Consider the following 20,290-nt stretch of genomic DNA (forward strand, 5'->3'; position numbering starts at 1 on the left):
TATATGACACCAGAAACAAAAAAGAGTCTGACTGTTTGTTGATATTTTGTCTTTCTGGTTTATTGATTGTTTAGTTTATGTTTTCAGAATTTTAAGTGTATGTGGCTTTCAGGATAAACATCTGTTGGTCTCTCACCAGTCTCCCTCTCTATGACCTGTGACCACAGTAGTGACTACAGTTTTATGCCAGCAGGGGTCGCCAGCGTATAGGAGCCCATAACCTTGATTTCTAAATAGAGCAATGAGTGCATTACAAGTATATACAACAGAAAAAATATAATTTTATTTAATAAACAATAGGGTATTTACTGAATAAAAAATAATATAATACTTATTAAATGCCTTTATCATTACTTATTGAATAGTATCATTGTTAACAATATTGATGACTGATAAGGGCTGTAAGAAAAGTATAAAAGTCACTAATTAAAAAAAAAAAATGGATAAATTTAAAGTCTTGTATTTTATATTACTATTTTTGTTATATCCCACTTTATTAATACAATTCAGAGCAAAGTTATGCTGCAACATCAGGGTTAAACTTCTATTTAGATTTTATACTTTAGTACATGCACACTTTGATAATTAACTTTGTTTCTTTTTTTAGTAAACTTTGTTACTTTTATAGATAAGATTTGCCATTGTACAGCAGCGTAAGGGGGTAGTGAAATACACACTCAGTAAAAATAGAAGAATAACAAATAGTAAATAATATATATATATAGTACAGAATTTCACACCCTGTATACGATATTTAAATTGTATAATTGAACTTCTATAATATTTTAAATTGCACAGTTGCAGATATGATATTTCAAATTGCACAGTTACATCAGTTAAAACCCTGAGTGAGATTTATAAAGTCCACGTGGTCTACAAGTGTAAATATAAGAACGACATTCTCCACCAATGACAAACAAAAAATTAAAAAAACGTGTAGTTCCGCCTCGTGAGGAAACATGTCCGGAACATTAAACCAAACAAATTACAACCGAGCGATCTCATTGGCTCGCGCGCAGAGCTCCGCCTGGGGAAGCTGGGGCAGCGCGTGACATCCGAGCAGACCCGAGTAAACCCGAGCAGTGATAAATACTGACCGAGCCACGGAGCCGGCTGCTGCCGTGCTCTCACTCCCTGTCTGTGTCTGTTACTCCCGAGGAACTCCGAGGAGTTCACCTGCAAGTGTCTAAGATGGAAACCAGACAACAAGGTGAGACACTTTGTTTACTGCCTGCGCCTGTTTGTTTGTTTGTTTGTTTGTTTGTTTGTTTGTTGGTGTGATAACAAGCTGACGTTTCATGTTGGCTGCACATTGTGCTGAAAGAGTGGAGAGAAAACATGCATCGACCTGAAGTGATGTGAACTCATGGTTTAGTTTCCTGCCACTTCCCCTTTCTATATATAATATGTGTTTACACTGGGAATCGAGTGTGTTATTTGTTGTAGCGTCCACACACACACACACAAACACAGTGGGTCAGTGTGCAGCAGCAGCACGAGCAGCAGGAGGTTTGTGTTACTATTTTTTCAACACAACATGGAAACTCCAGAGCACATCCAGTCCTGTGGCTGGATACTGTTTCCTGGCTCTGATACTATCCGCGCTCTAATGCACGAGTTTCCAGGTATTTCTGGTATTTGTTGCAAATACACACACACACACACACACACACACACACACACAATTTTCCACTGCATTCTGAAATCAACCAAACAGCCCTGTTACACTCACATGCTGTCCAGCATCTTAAAGCTTATTCGAGCCAATCCCCAAAAAATTGCCTGTGACATCCAGGTGATGGTTAAAGATTCATTGTGAGATATATTGTCGTCTATAATAAAACAGTGAATGTATTCTGTCGATAGTAAATCACCTATAACAGAGAGTTTCAGTTCATGTAATTCATCCTCACGAGATGTGACTCCAGCCTGTAGTTTAGATTGGAACAACAATGTCCTGCGTGAATGTTATTTTCTTTTATCTTCATGAAATCTACTTTGTATGTCGATGGATTTTGTTATATTATGTGTGGAACTGCCACAACTGATCAATGGATATTACTGGCGTTCAGAATCTATGAATTGTGTTGTGCCAAATTAATATTTACTGATGATTTGAGTGAAGCGTGAGTCCGAAACCGATCGAGTTAGGGCAACAACTCCGTCAGTGGGGTAAATGTTTGCTCCTACATGTAGTCAAATGGTTTATTTGCATTCCAGCTCTGAATGGGCAGCTGTGTTGTCGCTAACAGGTCGGACCTGAGGCTTTGAGGCCAGAGATGGAGCGGGAGGAAAAGATTTGCATTGTTCGTGAAACTTGTTTTATGGGAAAATTGCAATCAACAAATTAGATTGATCTCATGTGGACCCAACAGGTTTACATAGCGTGTGTTGGCCGTGCTGCAGGCGACTTGGCGTCCGCTTTAGCCTCAATTGATTTTGCAGCCATATGACCATCCCCAGGCCTCTGATTTAGTATAGCCACATGACCCGTGGACCAAATAGGAATCTTGTGACCACAGATATTCCACCCCAGACCGAAAGAAGGGGGGGGAGACATGGAAACAGGAGTAGAGAGAGAGAGAGAGAGAGAGAGGGGGGTGGGTGGGTGTTATGATATATGTTAAATATTCTTCTGTTGATTGAACAGCAAAACAGATGATTCATGAAATGTACCAGTGGTCGTGATGGGTCCTCTGCCATCCTTCATGCTTGTTTTACACTGAATCCTGTAACTGTGGAACCAGAAGGAAACGAGTATTATTCAAACAACTCTGCTCTTATGCGGATCTGCTTCCTCCTGGTCCTGTATGGTGTAATGAGATTTCATCAGCTCCGGGAGAATTGCTCCATATCCTCTGGTATTGTTGCCTCAGTGTTTATTAAAGACACAAAAGGTCTCATTGTGAGCTCTGACAGTGCAAGTGTTAGTATGCAGGAATTGTATCCTGTTTGACGAGCTCAGAGGAGTTCAGATCCCTGCCCACAAGGGTCAAAAGTCAGATTTCCTGTTCCTCCACAAATGCAGAGTCAGATAAGGCGCCTGCACCAACTACTGGAACAAAACAGACCCAAATAGACTTGGTCTGAGTCGAGCACATAGCTTCGCCAATGCCCAACATTCACCTTAAATTCAATCAAGCTGCACCAAAATGCACACGCTCATATCAGCTCCATGTTTTCTTCTCTTTCATCAAGATCCATAAATTATTCTCTGGGAAATTGGTGAACAAGGTGTAAATGAAGTGGGAAAAAAAGGTTCCGGATCCAACCCTTGATTCTGATCCACACCAACATCTTATGGCTTCTTACCTGCGTCCTTCCATCAAGTTTCTGTTGAGTTGTTTTTGTGTAATCTACAAACAAGTGGACAGGGGTGAAAACATAACCTCCTTGGTGGAGGTAGATGTTATCCATTTACTGGCAGGACTGGGATGGACCTGATCCTGTGTGTGTGTGTGTGTGTTTGTGTGTGTATGTGTATAACCAGTCTTCTTGTCTCCTCTCTGCCCTGCTGCCTTGCCTCTGCTGCAGAGCTGTACTCTAGTGTTCTGAGCGAAGGAGCAGTGGTGGACTGGGGCAGCATGGGTCCCGGAGAGGAGTGGGTTAACTCAGCCACACACGAGGGCGAGCAGGGTAAGACTCCACTCTCCCAGCTGAAAAAAACATAAATCCCCACCACATCACGTGGAGCAGAAAAATACGGCTTCTGTGCACCGACCGTGCCTCGGGAAGTGACATCACAACACGGCGTGTGTTGGCGAGGGCAAAAACGCAGAAAGCGACGTCGCTAAAATCCAACACGTGTGAAAGTTTTTAATGCAATCGTCAGTGTAGCAGCTTCTTTCTGTCTCATGTGACAAAGTGTTGACTTATGTGCTACTGGTCAGGAGAGTGGGTGAGTGTGGTCTGAGTGGGTAAAGCGCTGAGTCAGGGATCCTATCACTTTTTACAGTAAAACAGGAAATGTACTTTACTTGTTCATTTCCGTGACATTTTGCTGGGACCCTCTGCGACAGAACGGGAATTTGATATTTCATACCCCTTGTTTGACAAACACATTTTCTGCTCAGGCATTTCATGTATGAATCTACATGTGGAATATTTTTTACATTAACAATAAACACAAACATCAGTGAACAAGCTCGGATTCACTCACTGTACATTACCCGCGACGAGCTAGTGAACAGTCCATCGTAAACCATTCACAGATCAGTGTTTCGTACATAAGAGTACAAATTTGAAAATTCGTTGGACGTTGATTGGTCTTTGAGTTTGCAACAACTTACCAACGTGTTTCCTGCACGAAAGGTGAAATGCAGTGTGTTGTCGTGTTTGCTAGAGCCCGACTGATTCATCAATAAGAAATGAGCCGGTAAAATATTAAGCTGCTTATACATTTCTTTATTGTGAGGGTTTGATAACAACAATCATTGCAATTTGGATAAAATATCTGTAGTTTTTATCAGGAAGTTTTTTCGCTTCCTAATATCAGTAATGGCATCGTCCCCCGGAAATCCAAGTCGGCCTGGATCTGGTGTTTACAGCTTGTTTCCTGCCTGAGTGGCTAAGTGCAGGTGGAAGTCAATAAAGTAGTTTGCTAGTCATTAGATATAGAGTATAACAGATATACTGTACATTATACACAACTATGTATGTAATGTATGAAGGACAGGATTCAGTATGAAATTATTCTTGTTCCAGGAGCTGAGACCTCTTTATTTTTAAAGCCACTAACCAGATTTCACTCTGATCCGTTACCACAAACTTCCTGCTTTAACCTCAAGCCCAGTTCCCCACGGCTCAGAATCAGAGTTTGCTTTCATTTTTCAGTTAAGCTAAAACTTCTTCCCCTGAGAACTTGCTTGTAAAATTAAAAATGAATCCAGTTATTTCAGTTTTGTCCAAAAGAGACTGTACCTGTTACTTTGCTCAGGTGGGAATGAGGGGAAGCTTGACCCCTCTGCTGAGGAGTCGGTTCAGTGGAACTACGGTGAAGACTCGGCTCCTGGGCTCACAAACGGGGAAAACCCGACAGAATGGGGTCAAACTTCGCCGCCGAGGGAGGATCGGTGGGGCCCGACATCAGTGTCCCACTCGGACAACTGGGTCATGTCCACCATTTGGGATATGCAACTGAACGGCAGAGGTGAAGAGGAATGTAGTTGAGAGCCTGTAGACTAGACACTCTTTCACTTTGGTTGAACATTTACTTTCTTTCAACTGACCTCTGTGGTCACACCAGGGTCATAGCTGCCACCAAGGACACTGAGGTCAACTGCTACCACCAACAAGAATGAATAGATTCTTTTATTCATTTTATTTATTGTTTATTGTTATACCTCAGATTTATTTCATTTGATTATGTTAAGGCAAACCAAAAAATAAGTAAAGAATGTTTTTTGTTATTTTCCAGCCAGAAATTAGTTCTTGGCAAACGTTGGGCCTTAATAGAAGAAGAAAAAAAATGTAGATAATACAATTCGTCATAAAGGTTGACACATTAAAACAACAACAGCATTTCACATTGATTATTGGTGTTCATGAATGATAAAAAAGTGTAGTATGTATGTGATGGAAGGGACATAATATACCTAAAGTTAAGATCTATACAAGCAACATCTATGTTATCAAAAAAGTATGTTGTTCATACTGGAAATGACACAGTCTCTTCTTCCTGAAAGTAACATGGCCAAATTACTTCTGGTTTCTGAAGGGGAACAGACTGAAACTGTTGTGGTTGTGGTTGTGACAGTTACAGGTTTTAGGTCAGCCAACACAAATAGTCCATAAATTCCTCTCACATCTGGATACTGTCACATGTTCAACCAAAGTGAACGATTCCTCAAAATGTAGTTTTGACCCTTAGCGTCCTGGATCACGATTAGCTGCTGTGAGGATGAGGAGGTTTTGAAGCAATGGAAATTAAATGAATAATCATCAATATACTTAAAAGAAGAAAAGCATCATTAAAAAAAATAACCATGTAGCTTTAGAGAAAGTTGCATGTCCACAGTGCTTTGAACTCAGAAGTTTTCAGTTCTCATACCAGTGAAGTGGTGACGCTTCAACTGTGTAACTTGGCACAAGTGAGATGGACGATATTTCAAAACCATAAAATTAATTTCTCTGCACAACTAAATGGAACCCAACCCATGTTGGCTAAAAGTAAACCAACTCACTTTAGCTGGAAAGAAACCATTTGCTCTTGATTACAACATTATAAATACATGCCTTGCTTAATTATGCCAAAAATGTGCACTGGTATGGTTTCTCATGGTTACCTTTATTTCTAATGAGCCAATTATTGAGAGCATTAGTCAACAGAAGAAACCAGTTCAGTGGAGGTGGTTATTGTGGTGTTGAGGATGTTGCGTCCCTCTCCTGTTTGTATTCCATGTTTGCGAAGTTAGCTAATCAACCAATGAGTGTTGTAACTATCTTCCCACGGATCGTGCACTGGCAGGACAAATTGAAACCAGCACTCCTCCTAGTATCTCTGTGGTCGCCTCATGGCTGCGTGAACAGGGACAAACACTCAGTGCACTTAGTTGTGAACAGCTTCCATCTGAGCCACAGGGGTTTAAAACCCTGATTGTCCTGCTGCTGTGTAATGTTGGCAGAAATAGCTCCCCGACCCTGGAAAGGTCCGACTTGTGCGGGTGCATGCTGTGCTTGAGTTCAGTGCCTTAAGCTGCACTTGTGTGAGCTGTGTGTCTTTGCTGCATGTGGTGATGTTCCCCCCTTGTTACCTTAGATTTTACAGCAGTAGCTGTTTTCCACATGAGTCAGTCTGTACTAACCTGACTCTGTCCTCCCGTGTCTTACAATGCTGCCACATCCAGAGAGAGGACACCTCGCCGCAGGTACAGTAGTAGCTCATCTCAACTGTGTCACAACGTTTTTACTGGTCCACCACAGATACACTGACATTGTGATCCAAGTGTATTTGCATTTCTCTGGCTGTGTGGACACAGTCGTTGCCTGTTACTGTGTGGAACCTCTGTTGCCTTGGGTTACCCTGTCGCATATATGGGAAACCCTGCAACGATATAAAGCTAATCAGGTGGAAAAGGTCTCAATGTGTAAACCTGTTCTTATCATCTTGTTGACCTTTAAGTCCCGTTCTGGGCTTGGTCTGGTCTTGCCCGGTCATAGCTTCCCGTTTCTGACAGGATCATTTAGTTTTTTCTCACTTTTTATTTTGGCTTTTTTGTTGGATCTTCATTCAGTCAGTATCTCCCGGTCTGCATTAAACTTCATGGCGGGTTCACTGTTTTTCTGCTGCATCGTGCTGTATACAACAGTGAGTCAGCTGAGGCCCATCAGCTGACAGTGCGTACCACCGTCATCACTTTCCTGGAAACATTTCAGATTCATTCATCGACGTCCTTGACTTTTTTCTTAGAAGTTGTGGCTTAGCTTGGGGCCGGCGTCTACAGAGTGCATGCTGGGGTTTGTGGGTGTGGCAGTGTAATTGTGTGTATGAGAAATAGCGTTGTCAGAGGTGTAAGTACAGTGTTAAGGGGCATAAACAGACATTTTCTTCTAAAGACTGTTTTCTAAAATTTTTATACAAAGCATTGTCTGTATTAAACTGCTCACAAAATGACTAGTATTCGTCATATCTTGTTTGGATCGATTAGATTTGATGCCCGTGATCATCTGAACCCTCGTGTGTGCAAACAAACTCGTGTTTTACGTAACGTCTTTCATTTTGGTTCAATGAACTCAAATTCCCCCTATTATTTGTTTACTAAACCATTGACATCAGTTAGTTGTGTGTGTGTGTGTGTGTGTGTGTGTGTGTGTGTGTGTGTGTGTGTGTGTGTGTGTGTGTGTGTGTGTGTGTGTGTGTGTGTGTGTGTGTGTGTGTGTGTGTGTGTGTGTGTGTGTGTGTGTGTGAGAACTGTTTGTGTGCAGCAGTCTGTAGTGTCAGTCAGTGGAGTTAAAGCAAGTTAATCCATATCAGTTAATCCAGATTAGGGCTCAACAGGCTGCAGCTAAAAGATTATGTAACATGTCAGACAGAGACGCAGACAGACTGACAGACAAACAGACTGACAGACAGACATGTGGACAGAAAACTTTTCCTTGAGAAAGCATTTAAATTTGTTGAGGGGGGGTTACAGTGCTTTGCTCTAAATGATGGTTTTACAGTTTAAAATGCAGAAATCAATTAGTTTATTTGAGCAAAAACAAATCATGGCGTTAGTTTTTGTGCGTTGTTACTTGGAGAACAGAAATCGGGACGAGAGAGCAAAAATACTGTATATTACTTTAAATATTGATGATGATAATGGACTGATGCTAAATTGGGACATGAAATCTATATCAGATTTGAATCAGTCCAAAGTTTTGCTGAAGAAGGAGCTGAGCCACAAGGCAAAGCAGTGGATGTTCTGACCCTCACCTTTGGTCACAGGCTCTGGGTAGTGACAGAATAATTGAGATCAGCAATAGAAGCAGCCGTCTGGACTCAGCCTTAGAGATGAGAGGAAAATGAAGATCTCCAGTGTCAATTTCGTTCACACATCTTTCCCTCTCTCGCTTCTTTGAGTCTCGTTTGTTTCACACGTCCATTAATCAGCGCTTCACCGTGTGTGTGGAATATTTCCTGCAGGTTTTCTGGACTCTGAACCACTGAAAGAGGACGATGAAGATTTGGTGTCAGAGGTCAACTTGAACAGCTCCATCATGACAGAGGAGGAGAGAGAAGAGGCTCAGCAAGAACTGGCCAAAGTATGAACACACACACACAATTTGATAGTACAAAGAGAGCTAAAGGGCCAGTACTTTGTGTTCATCTCTGTGTGTATTTGTGTGTGTGTGTGTGTAGCTGGAAGAGGAGATCAATACCCTGAGGCAGGTTCTGTCGTCCAAAGAGAAGCAGCACGCAGAGCTCAAACAGAAACTGGGCATCAGTCCTCTGAGCGAGCTCAGGACCAACTTCAGCAGAGGCTGGCAGGACATGCAGAGCTCCACGGCGTAAGTTTGTGTGTTTTTGTCTGTGTGTGTGTGACAGTGGTGGTAAAAGCAGCAGCTCACAGCAGAGTGGCTTCTCTGTTTGCTGTCAACAGAAATGCCCTTTAGAGGATACACACAAAGAAAGTGAACATACACAAAGAGCAGGTAGCTCTTGCAGCAGATATCCTCCTCTAAACTGTACCATCTTTTAAAAACACAGATATCACAAAACTCAATTAAAAAGACATAATCCTCTGCTTGGAGCAGCGCAGCGTGTGTGTGATTTCTTATCATTGTTGTGTTCAGACACACACACAAACACACGCGTACACACACACACACACACATCATTAATCTAATTAAAAACACATCAAACGGTGCTGAGGGCTGTTGTTGACCTCACGGCACAATTTGCTTTACATGGCTCCTCCAGTACTGGAAAAGATAATCACGTATTGTCTCCTGGGCTTTTCTGCTGCAGAGTAAATGTCTGTTTCCTGCAGAGTGGAAAAACACTTACCTGTGTTTTTATCCACAGTAGGGAGATAAACTTAATATTTTAATGACAGATTTTTTTTAAAAAAATGGTACTGTAAAAGACGACGACCATAAAAATCTAGAAATTTAAACTGTAATAAACTGTATATTATCATGGATGCATATTTGAGGACAGGGTTTAAAGAGTCACCATTAGATATAATGATTCGATGGTCAGTTTCCAGCACCAGAAACATAAAGACGAGGGAGGAGGAAGAGGATCGTCTCCACAGGCCTCACTTCTTATCCAGTTACACTTCAGCCTGAAACCCTACACACACACAGCCTCCATTCTCATCTATAATGAACCAGTGTGACCACAGGGGTGGGAGACGTGGGAGACACGCAGACACATGATTGGTTTAAGGTGCAATTTATGATCCCCATGGAAACCGAAAAGGGTCACCACAAGACCCACGATTAAAGTACGAGACTTTAAAACATGAAATCACCTGAAACTTGGGTATTTAAATCACTGATATAACTATTAAAGTTGTAAGAGTGATATTTGTCAGTAATTTCGCAGAAGTGTGGAAAGTGTTGACATCAAACCGTTATGACAAAGAAAATTTGATATTTTACGGTTTAACCACAATCTTAACCCTAACCCTGACCCTATAATATATAATAATATAAATAAATAGAAAAATCTAACGTAACATAACATATAGAACTTGAATTAAGTAAATAAACAAATGGACATCTATTCTGTATTGTTTATTCTGTAAAATAAAGGTCCTCATATCTGCGAATATAAATGTCTACAGCAGTACGTCCTCGTAAGGCTAATGTCGGCCATATTAGCAACCAACAGATATATTGTTCGGGCTCTGGTGAATACTGTGTTTATATGAGTGTGGGCTCAGTGCTTGAATGTGTAAAATATATCCATGTGTGTGTCAGATACAGGAAGACGTCAGAGACGCTTTCCACAGCAGGCCAGAAGACCTCAGCTGCCTTCAGCACCTTCGGCACCACCATCACCAAGAAGCTTGGAGACATGAGGTACAGAACGTCACTCGATTCATTACACATTTAAAGCCGTCATGTTTCCACCAGTGCCAGCAGTCTGTCCGTTGGTAATCTGCAGGGTCAAGTGCCTCCTCCTTCATTTGCATCCATAAATAATATTTAAATCCACATCATCCTCTGCGTCTTTCTTTTCAAACATCACGCAACCCTTCACAGGTGTCTTTTTCCGGCCCTGGTTGTGCATTAGCTCATCTCAAAACATTTCTCATAAACTCATCTGCACAAACCAACCCAGTTCAACCCAATCCACTCATCCTGCACTGATGCATTCCCACTGGTATCCAGGTCACAGACATGTTTCTGTTTGTGCTGTCCATCCCTGAGGTTTGACTCTTGCTGTGCCTCCGTTCAGAGGAGGCTGAGATTATGTAAGAGCACATTAAGCTGCTTTCTGAGCTGAAGGACTAAAGTCTGTGTCCGTCCGTCACTTTCTTCCTCTCTGACGCCCTGCGTCGCTCTGTGTGAGGCAGTGACGGTGAAAAGAAAGCGAGAGGCTTTCAGAGAACAACTGTGAAAGTGTCCTTATTGTTGTGTTTGGAATATAAAGAGCATTTGTGTGTACGACAACAAGAGAAAGTTGCAGAATGAGGGCCTGTGTTTGTGTGTGTGTGTGTGTGTGTGTGTGTGTGTGTGTGTGTGTGTGTGTGTGTGTGTGTGTGTGTGTGTGTGTGTGTGTGTGTGTGTGTGTGGGAGCATGTTGCAGAGTGTGTGTTGATCACAGGACAAAAGCCTTCAGGTCAGGGTCAGGGAACAAAGCTGATTGGAGAATAACACGTCAACATGCTGTACATACCGGCTCCTTCAAGCAGAGAGTATTTCTTATTTCTGTCTTGTTTGACAAATGAGTCGTGATATGTTACTTTTTTCTAGGCTGTAATTTATATTTACACTGCTGCTGTCAGCATTAACCTTGAAACTCTGATATGGGATGTTTTCTATGTTTGAAACAATGTATGATCTTTGGTGTATTCCAGCATGGTTGGTCTAGAGTTATTGTTCCCGCGGAGGTATGTCGTGTGTTTGTGTGTGTGTGTGTTTGTGTGTGTGTGTGTGTGTGTGTGTGTGTGTAGGTTTGGTACATATGAACATACAGTTAGCATGTTTGACATTTCTTGTTCAAAGCATGTTCTTGGGTGAAATTAGTCCTAATTGATATTCTAAGTTGTATTACCAGAGAATATAACAAACCACAGTTTGCTCATGTTTGCTATTGCTTTTATTATTGTTATGTCCTGTTGCATTAATTCATATTTTATTAGAACAATTCACATAATATGTACAACAACATTACCTTAGAAATATTAATTTATATACAACTGAATTTATATATATATTTTTTTTTAAATATTGACTTTTATTTCTTCTATTTATTATACGTTTATCTATCTAAGGCATTTCACTGTCAGCAGTTTTATTTGTTTCGTCTTATTCTTGGTTTAAAGCTTATTTTCATCCCATAAAAATCTGATTCAAGTTTGTTTCACCCATCAAATCAACATTAAAACTATTTGTCATTTTATACATTTTTTCCCCCTCTCTTTGGTTTGGTGCTTCTGTGCCACTGTCACTAATTCTGTGTGACTTTTCTTGCAGCAACAAACTTTTTATTCCTGTCTTTGCAGTGTGTGTGTGTTTGTATGTGTGTGTGTAATTAATAATTATTCATTGATGGATTTCTTTAAATGCGAATAAGTGTTTTCTATGTTTTCAGTGTTTAATTTCAGTCGAGTATTTATATGTTGTCCCGTGTACAACTGAGAGAGTTTATGAATACCAGTACCAGTTGATCTTTAATAGAGAAATAGATTTCATCAATAACACGAATAACAACCTGTTTTAACATGAATTAAAAAAGCTTTTTAGGCCTTTCGAAGCCTCTTAAACTGTTTTCCATCCTCCTCCATGCTTCCCAAGGTCCAACTCTATAGGGTAAGAGTCACACAGCTGATTATGCCACATTAGGCAGCGGCCTTAACTCAATAGATGTGTGAGCGGCTGGTCAGCTGAGTCCTGTTGAGTGAATGCTGCTGCCCCGCTGGACGGCAGCCCTCACTCAGGTCAGGCGCTCGTCTCAGGCCAGACGCACATCTAATTGATTCTGGTGTCTGATAAGCCAAAAATAAATTCTATCAATGAATCATGTGAACATGGTGCCATGAACTCTCCTGCATTTAGCTCTAAAGAAATCCTAAAGCTAAGCAAATAGGAAGAGGGTGTTTTAGGAACACGCATCCTTTTTTTATTTCACTTTTGAACAATTACTTTATCGCTGAAATTGGTGAAAATAGGTAAATGAAACTATCTGTGATTTGCAGCCTTGTATAATATCATATTGCATGTTGTGGTTGTTACAGGCTATATTCCTCCTCCAGTAGAACAACCAGTTTCCCTGCATACCAGTTCCTATCCCTTGTCAGTTTAGTGGATCTGTCACCATCTCACCTCGTCTCTCAGTTCATCATCTATATGACCCCTCAAATACAAACAATGTTTTCTCTCTCGCTGAATGTAGACCAATTTAACTGTGTGTTTGTGTGTCTGTGTGTGTGCGTGTGTGCATATGTGCTTGTGTACTCTGTGCTAATCATTAACTCTCTCTCACCACGCTCTCTGGGAAACAGCTACTCTATCAAACAGTCTATGAGCATGCCCACCATGAGGTAACCTGTGTGTGTGTGTTTGTGTGTGTTTGTGTGTGTGTGATGTTTCTTTTCTTTTATGGCAATTTGGGGGATTTTCTTTTTACACTAGAATTTACTTGAAGTTTATCTAAATTATTGTGGATATTATAACATTGCTATAGATTAGTTAATGTGTTTATCAGTGTCAGAATAATATGGTCACTCTGACTCTGATGATCTGCTCACACCATCATATTGTTTTCAGTTAATTACCTATGTTCAGTTATTTCTGCTAATACAGAAAATACATACTCTTATATAGGAAAACTCTCCCATTGGGTTTATCACAAATAACGCTCATTGCTCAGTTCATTACATGAGAGAGTCCTTTTGAACTGACGGCACATTAGGGACTTTATAATTATTTCAGTAAGTAATTCAGGGGAGTTATGAAATAGTAAATGACATATTTTTTTTCTTTTGTCTTCACAGAAACTCTCCCAGCTTCAAGTCTTTTGAGGAGAAAGTTGAAAGTACAGTGTCGACTATTAAGGTGAGTATCGTTTGTGTGTGTGTGTGTTTGTGTGTGTGTTTCACTCCAAGCCGTGCAAAAATGTATGCAATGTATATTTTGAAATCCACATTTCTAAACCGCCAAAAACTTGAGAAATAAATCAACTGTCAAACATTCAAAACACTATAATCTGTGTGTAATTGCAGGTTTACAGTGTGACTCAGTGGAAACACACACAGGGAGTCTGCTGGTTATTTATACTCGCAGTAAAGCAGCAGATTCTCATCCTTTATCTATACTTTATGGGCGTAGAAAGAGGTTAGAGATACATACTGTATCTGACCTGTTTCTGTAAACATCTACTCCGTCGAGCAGCAGGCTAAACTGCTGCTTTGTTCTTTGTTTCATTTGTAACTTCCTGTTTTTTCATCTCAGTGACATCAGGGCCCTGTGTAAACAAGTACACATTAGAAAACTCACTTTCTGTATTATTTCTTAAACCATCTTGAAATGAAATAAAATATATTAGCAACTATTATTAAACTGTAATCAAATGTAAAAATGTCTCTCCTGTACTGTATAATCACCAATGTCCTATGTGCATTATACAGTAAATATAAAGTGAGGCAGAGCGAGGTTTACACCCTGAAACAGGAACAGTGGTGGAGGAAGTACTCAACCATTGTACTTTAATCAAAGTCAAAGTACCACATTGACCTTTTTAGTTGAGTAAAAGTAAAAGTGGTTGCCTAGTGTAGCTTATTCTCTAATGCAAGGAGGCATGAGGGAAGAGACTGAAGGAGGCGGGGTCTAATGTTACCTGCCTGCTCTGATTGGATCAGTGCATCAATTCCCCTCTTGTTGTTGATCACTTTGAAATATATTTGTGAACATGTAAAATATTGTGGAGTAGAAAGTACAGATATTTGCTGATGTAGTGGAATAAAAGTTTTTGACTATAAATCTAAAGTAAAGTACATATACATGATAAATGTACTTCAGTACAGTAACAAAGTAAATTAAGTACTAAATAGTAAATGCAGTAAATAAAGTACTTTATTAGATCCTACCCAGGAAACTTTCCAATACTGTATGTTTAAGATAAGTAATACAAAGTTTAAATAAAATCTGAATGGACTGTTAAAATGATGCTCCCTGCAAATGCCCGTCAGTGTTGGTCTTTGTGAAACTCTGCCCCCTTGAGGCGATTCTGCAGAACAACAATGGTGCATCAAAGAGACAGAGAGGGAAGCTGAGTGACCTTTAACATCTCAAGAGTTTTCTTTCCTTTCTCTTTATACCAGACAAAGGTTGGTGGCACAGGGGCCGGAGGCAGCTTTGAAGAAGTCCTCTCATCCGCAGCCAACGCCAGCTCTCAGGACACGCCCACCAACAACCTGACCGACAGCTCGGAGAGGCAGTGCTAGAGCTGCATCCCAAACCATGAGGCGGGACTAAAAAACCAGGGGCTGTATCACTGATATATCACAGCACTTTGTCACATATCCACTAAAAGCTCTGACTGAACAGAATCATTTTATTTGAAGTGCTTTAAGACGATTCGGCAAAAAAAATCTGATGATGTCACTGAGCATCGTGGGTTTGTTCCTCTGTTGGTGTCAAATCCCAGCTAGAACCTCAGCTACAAAACCTTTATCCCTGTTTGTGCTTTGGAAATCCATCCAAAGTGGAAAGAGTCTCACTGGACTGATGACAGTGCTGCTTCACTGTACAACTACCAGTTCACTACAAAACTACAGTTTAGGATATTATTAGAAATATGTGTTTGATTTAAAAGCTTAGTACTTTTGAAACAATATGTATGTAACACCGACTGATGCCGTATAATTGATTTTACACTAAGACAAGATATGTGCTCCTGCAGCGAATCTGCAGATTTTAAAAGTCTTAAAAAGCATGGAATTCATTTTATATTTCTTCTTCAAAAAGGCCTTAGAAGGTGTTAAAAAGTTTTTAGTTTTTCCCGTCCATTAGTCCAAAACTCATTTACTGCTGAATATGACCAAAAACACCAAATACAAAAACACTTTGTAGCTAAAACCAGCAAATGTTTGACATTTTTCATTTAAGATTTGATCATAGCACCTAAAGATCTTTTTAAAAATGCATTCAAACAACTTGTTGAATGTAAGAAACACGTTTGCTGGAGCCCGTTTTAATGCTGGATCATACCAACGATATATACTCAGTTCGTTCACACTACAAGAAAAACTAGTTTATACAAGAAGCAATGAGACACTGTATTTCACTGCACACGCCACACGTGCAGTGAAATATGGACACATGCTACCTTTTTGTTTATGAATAAATGTAATGATGGCGTGAAGTTTTGGTTTTTAATGACTGTAACAAAAAAAGAATCTGATAAATCACCAAATAATGAAATCTGATGCTGGATTTTCTGCAAACATCTTTGCTCTAAGACGGCTGTGACTGAGGATATATAATAAGAACTATAAAGAACTTTTTAACTTTGAGTCAGTATAGAACGGTGTAGCTGTATTTGATCTGAATATTCAAAAAAGAAAAATGTTTTTGTCACCTGCTGCTGATTCACAGGATATACAGGATATACATGTATTGTACATATACTGAGTATCAGACTGTAACACAACCTGTCACTGTAACGTGACCCTGAAACCCAGCACACTCCGTTACTTACACCAGCTCAGATCTGAGTTTGAGCACAACTAACCCGTTTAAAGCTGAAAGAGAGTGTTTCATTTCTACCTTCACTATGAGAAGGTTGACACCACCAAAGATAAAGTAAATACGATCATGTCTCTTTTTAACAAATACTGTCTTTCATGTGTTAAAGTGATAAAAAGCCCTGGATCATTTCAGTCCGTCCATGAAACTTTAGGTCAATATTCAAAGAACTAAAACCCAGTTTATATTTTATATTTGTACGTTAACCATGGCTTAAAATCAAATTGTACTCGGATCGTTTCACAAAAGCTTTTACTAAAACTCCCAAAGACATAAACTGTGACATTGACATATAACAACATTGTGTTTAACATATTCAGTTGTATTCTTACATTTAATTACAGGCTGTTATACATAACTGTTTTTATGTCTGAAAATAAAAATCACTTAAACCAAACATCACGTGTGACTGAAGCTGCAGAAAAAACTGAGAAAAACAACAAAGCAAACATAACATTTTTATGTTAATGTGAAAAATGTGATTGACTTAAAATAAAGTTCAAATCACACCACTGTTTTCTTAATAGTCAGAAATGCAGTGATTTCCTGATTATGTCGCTGTTACCACTCTCCAATTTCGAGGTGAGCTAACAGGCGGAAACAAAGGCGTGTGTCCTGCAGCAGCCGTGGGTTCGATTCCGACCCCTTCTCTCTCTCCCAATTTCAAACTAACCGTCCTGTCAATAAAGGCAAAAGGCCAAAATAACTAAACATGTCACATCCTGCGTACTGCACAGTTAGACTGCACCAGAAAATAGATGAACACTATTTATTGGAACACTGCTGCTAGAGTCTGATGGTGGAGTAACATTGTCTCTTTATGAACAATCCTTTTATATGATATGTTATATTGTTATGTAATATCTGGCAGATAATATACGTTTAATAACATGTCAACCTGTAAGGAAAGTGTTGGTATTTTCAAGTAATTTCTCTCTGTACAATAACAGAAATCATATTGTATTGCTATATTATCTGGTAGTATTTGTATTGGTAATAATCAGAATGGATTTATTATAGAAAATGGCTGATACAGATTCCAGCACAGCATGGATCGAACACTGAGGTAAAACAAAATTCCCAAAATACAGTTCCCCACCTCCGCTCACGAATCTGGTCACGTGACATAGTTGTGTGTCCATTATCTCTGTCCGTTCACTAGAGATGAGTTTGTGTTGTTTGTGTTACAGTCAGAGTTCCCAGAGTTCTTTGTGGCATCAGTTTTAGTCATGTGCCGGCCTCTCTCTTCATTCAAAGAGCTGACGAGCTGGAGCACGTCTGGGTGCTGGAAACGGCCTGAGAACGAAGGAAAATATAAAAACTGAAATGTTTGAAAAATGTTTGCTGTTCATGAAAGCAAAAGCAAGACAGAGTGGAGACTCACCGTTGGTGGAGTCGAAGAACTCCTGAAGTCTTCCCGGCGCTCCCTCCAGCTCTTCGTACTCGTGAGCCTGCAGGATCATCTCCAGGAGGTCAAACTGTTTCACCAGCCTGGCCTCTGCACTGCTCTGAGATTCATATTCCTGCAGATAACACAAGTCTGTGTCATTATCCTACAAACACTGAGTCCTGTTGTTAGATTAGTTTAACTGTTTACCTCCCACAGCCCATACATCTCCTGTTTGAGACCCTCTGGCAGGAGACCTGACAGATGTCTCATCGCTTCCTGCAAGAAAAGTGAGATTTAATAAAAGACAAAGACAGTGACGGCTTTATATATATAAATCCTCATCATTGTTTTTAATGACATGTGGTTGCACCTTGGAAACAACCTATAATATAACAACTGGTGATACGTCCCTTACATCTGCTGGTGGTTTGTAACTTATCATCAAACTAGTGTGGACGACCTTCTTACACACAAGAGATATATACTATCTAGTCCTATGTTTTAAAACACAAACAGTAACACATGTACTGCTGGACTCATAGTGTTTAGTTGTAGTGTGAACGCTGCTCGTCTCTTGCCTCTTCTCTCCTGTGTTTCTCTGCTTTACTGACGTTGTCTGAGGGAGCGATATCTCCCACAATGCACTCTGCCATGTCGTGAACCAGAGCCAGCTTTATACACCTGAGGACAGACAGATTGACGGGAGACGTTAATAAATGCGGACGCAGGTTAAGTTGCTGTTTGGTGGTCGATAGTAGACAGTGTCAGTCATGAGTAGATAATAACTGATTTTCCATTTTGCAGTAAATTTGATCTTCTTGAGAAGTTTATAAATGTACAAACTTTAAACAGATGATGTTCAAATGTCAACGTGTATATGTGTGTCCCACCTGTCCTTGTCCACTGTGGGGTCAGTGATGGTCAGAGACATCATGGCCATGCGGTACATGTGGTCTGATACGCTCTCTGGTTTCTTCACCTCCCTGTACACCCAGCCGGTCCGTGGGACTCTCTGTGGGAGACACAAGCGATTTCTCACCACTTATTCCACCAGATGAGTGAGACTGTGTTTGTGTGTGCACTGAATTCACTGCTCAAAATCAATGACACATTTTGTTGTTTACTGTTGTAACGAAGCAAGTGGACCACAGCAACAGTTATTCGCCTAAATGATTGAAGATTATCTTAGTAAATAGTAGGGATGCACCGATATGGAAATTCTTGGCCGATACCGATATTTAAAACAACAATCTAGCCGATAGCCGATAGCCGATACCGATATTTGTTTATTACTTGCATGTGGCCTTCTTGGTGTGTAACGCCGGGTTTACACCGGGCGCTGAAGCGCCGCCCCGCGCCGCGCAGCGTTATTCTCAAGCGCGCAGCCGCCTGGCTGTTCACACCGGACCCGCATTTCTCCGCGTCGGTCAGCCCGTGATTCTCCGCTTGTTGTTGTATGTAACCCGTTCAATGTCGGGTGTCGGGGGTAAATTACGTATTCTCCAAGCAAGCCTTTAGCCCCCCCCTCTCTCTCTTTTTATCTATATGACTGCTTGTGTGGCTGTAGTGGATGGGCAGAGGGGGACATTTAATTATGTGATTGGGAAAATTGGGAAAATTAAAACTCCAGGACAACAGAAGGGGAATACAAAGTATGGGATGCATATTTGATCATTTATATCATATCAAATATGTCATTTATATCGTTTAAAATTATTTTTCAGTCTGTTTCCTGGCGCGATACGTTCGCTCGCACGCCGAAACCATCGGTGAAGGGCGCTGGCGCGGCGCTTCGCAGCCCATGTGAACCGCACAAAGGTGGATGGGAGGCGCCTGCCTTTCCTTGGCGCTGCGCGGCGCTTCAGCGCCCGGTGTAAACCCGGCGTCAGTGTACCATAATCTGGATGCCAGATTGGCAGGCTGCAGAAAACATACCAATGAATATCGGCCAATGTTATCGGTGAAAGTCAAGTTTATTACCGATACGCCGATAGCAGTAAACGAGGCGAATATCGGCCGCTACCGATATACGGCCGATACATCGGTGCACCACTAGTAAATAGGTAAGTAAAGTGTAAAGTAAAGTATTAATACATTTATCTATATTTGTATTATTTGTATTGTAGCCCACAAATGGATAAGATTGACCAAACCATGAAACCAACCAATCAGAAATTAAATTAATTCCTTTGTTTACCGCAGCCAGATCTGTGTGTGTGTGTGTGTGTGTGTGTGTGTGTGCTACTACACTGATCAGAACCAGCAGAACCGTTAGAAAGGAAACTGAGCCTTTTCTGCACAAGGACACAGTCACTAGAACAGAGTTTGAGGAAGCCTCTTACTTTGAGTTGCCCGATAAGTTTCATAAACTGCAGCATGTTGCTCAGGTTGCTCAGGTTCACGCCGGCTGCTGCCTCCATGGGGGCCGCCATTACTGTCCAATACCAATAAGATAGTAGCCAGTGCGACCGCTAGATGGCAGCATAGACAACATAATGA

General features: G+C 40.7%; 2 protein-coding genes across 11 annotated transcripts; one reads left to right on the forward strand and one right to left on the reverse strand.

Moving 5' to 3' along the window:
* The first annotated feature begins 1,049 nt into the window (after window positions 1–1,049).
* Window positions 1,050–16,798, forward strand: tpd52l1 (tpd52 like 1). 10 transcript variants are annotated; one of them, XM_035143928.2, is made up of 11 exons: window positions 1,050–1,210; window positions 3,535–3,636; window positions 4,937–5,149; window positions 6,846–6,866; window positions 8,624–8,742; window positions 8,840–8,988; window positions 10,414–10,509; window positions 12,451–12,465; window positions 13,158–13,196; window positions 13,650–13,710; window positions 14,976–16,798. In XM_035143928.2, the coding sequence occupies exons 1-11, from the start codon at window positions 1,192–1,194 to the stop codon at window positions 15,096–15,098; spliced, it is 957 nt and encodes a 318-aa protein (XP_034999819.1). In that variant the 5' UTR covers window positions 1,050–1,191; the 3' UTR covers window positions 15,099–16,798. The 10 variants fall into 10 exon arrangements, with proteins under 10 accessions (XP_034999819.1, XP_034999818.1, XP_034999823.1 ...); XM_035143927.2 differs by having other exon boundaries at window positions 1,051–1,210; window positions 10,408–10,509; XM_035143932.2 differs by lacking the exon at window positions 3,535–3,636 and having other exon boundaries at window positions 1,051–1,210; window positions 10,408–10,509.
* hddc2 (HD domain containing 2) lies at window positions 15,793–20,246 on the reverse strand. The gene is made up of 6 exons (XM_035143941.1): window positions 20,134–20,246; window positions 18,682–18,803; window positions 18,370–18,472; window positions 17,999–18,067; window positions 17,786–17,924; window positions 15,793–17,697 (listed from the first exon to the last, which is right to left on the reverse strand). Exons 1-6 carry the CDS (start codon window positions 20,221–20,223, stop codon window positions 17,543–17,545), a joined length of 678 nt encoding a protein of 225 aa, XP_034999832.1. The 5' UTR covers window positions 20,224–20,246; the 3' UTR covers window positions 15,793–17,542.
* Window positions 20,247–20,290: the final 44 nt, after the last annotated feature.

The sequence above is a fragment of the Hippoglossus stenolepis genome, chromosome 20 (genome assembly GCF_022539355.2).
Source record: "Hippoglossus stenolepis isolate QCI-W04-F060 chromosome 20, HSTE1.2, whole genome shotgun sequence".
NCBI classification, from domain to species: Eukaryota; Metazoa; Chordata; class Actinopteri; order Pleuronectiformes; family Pleuronectidae; genus Hippoglossus; species Hippoglossus stenolepis.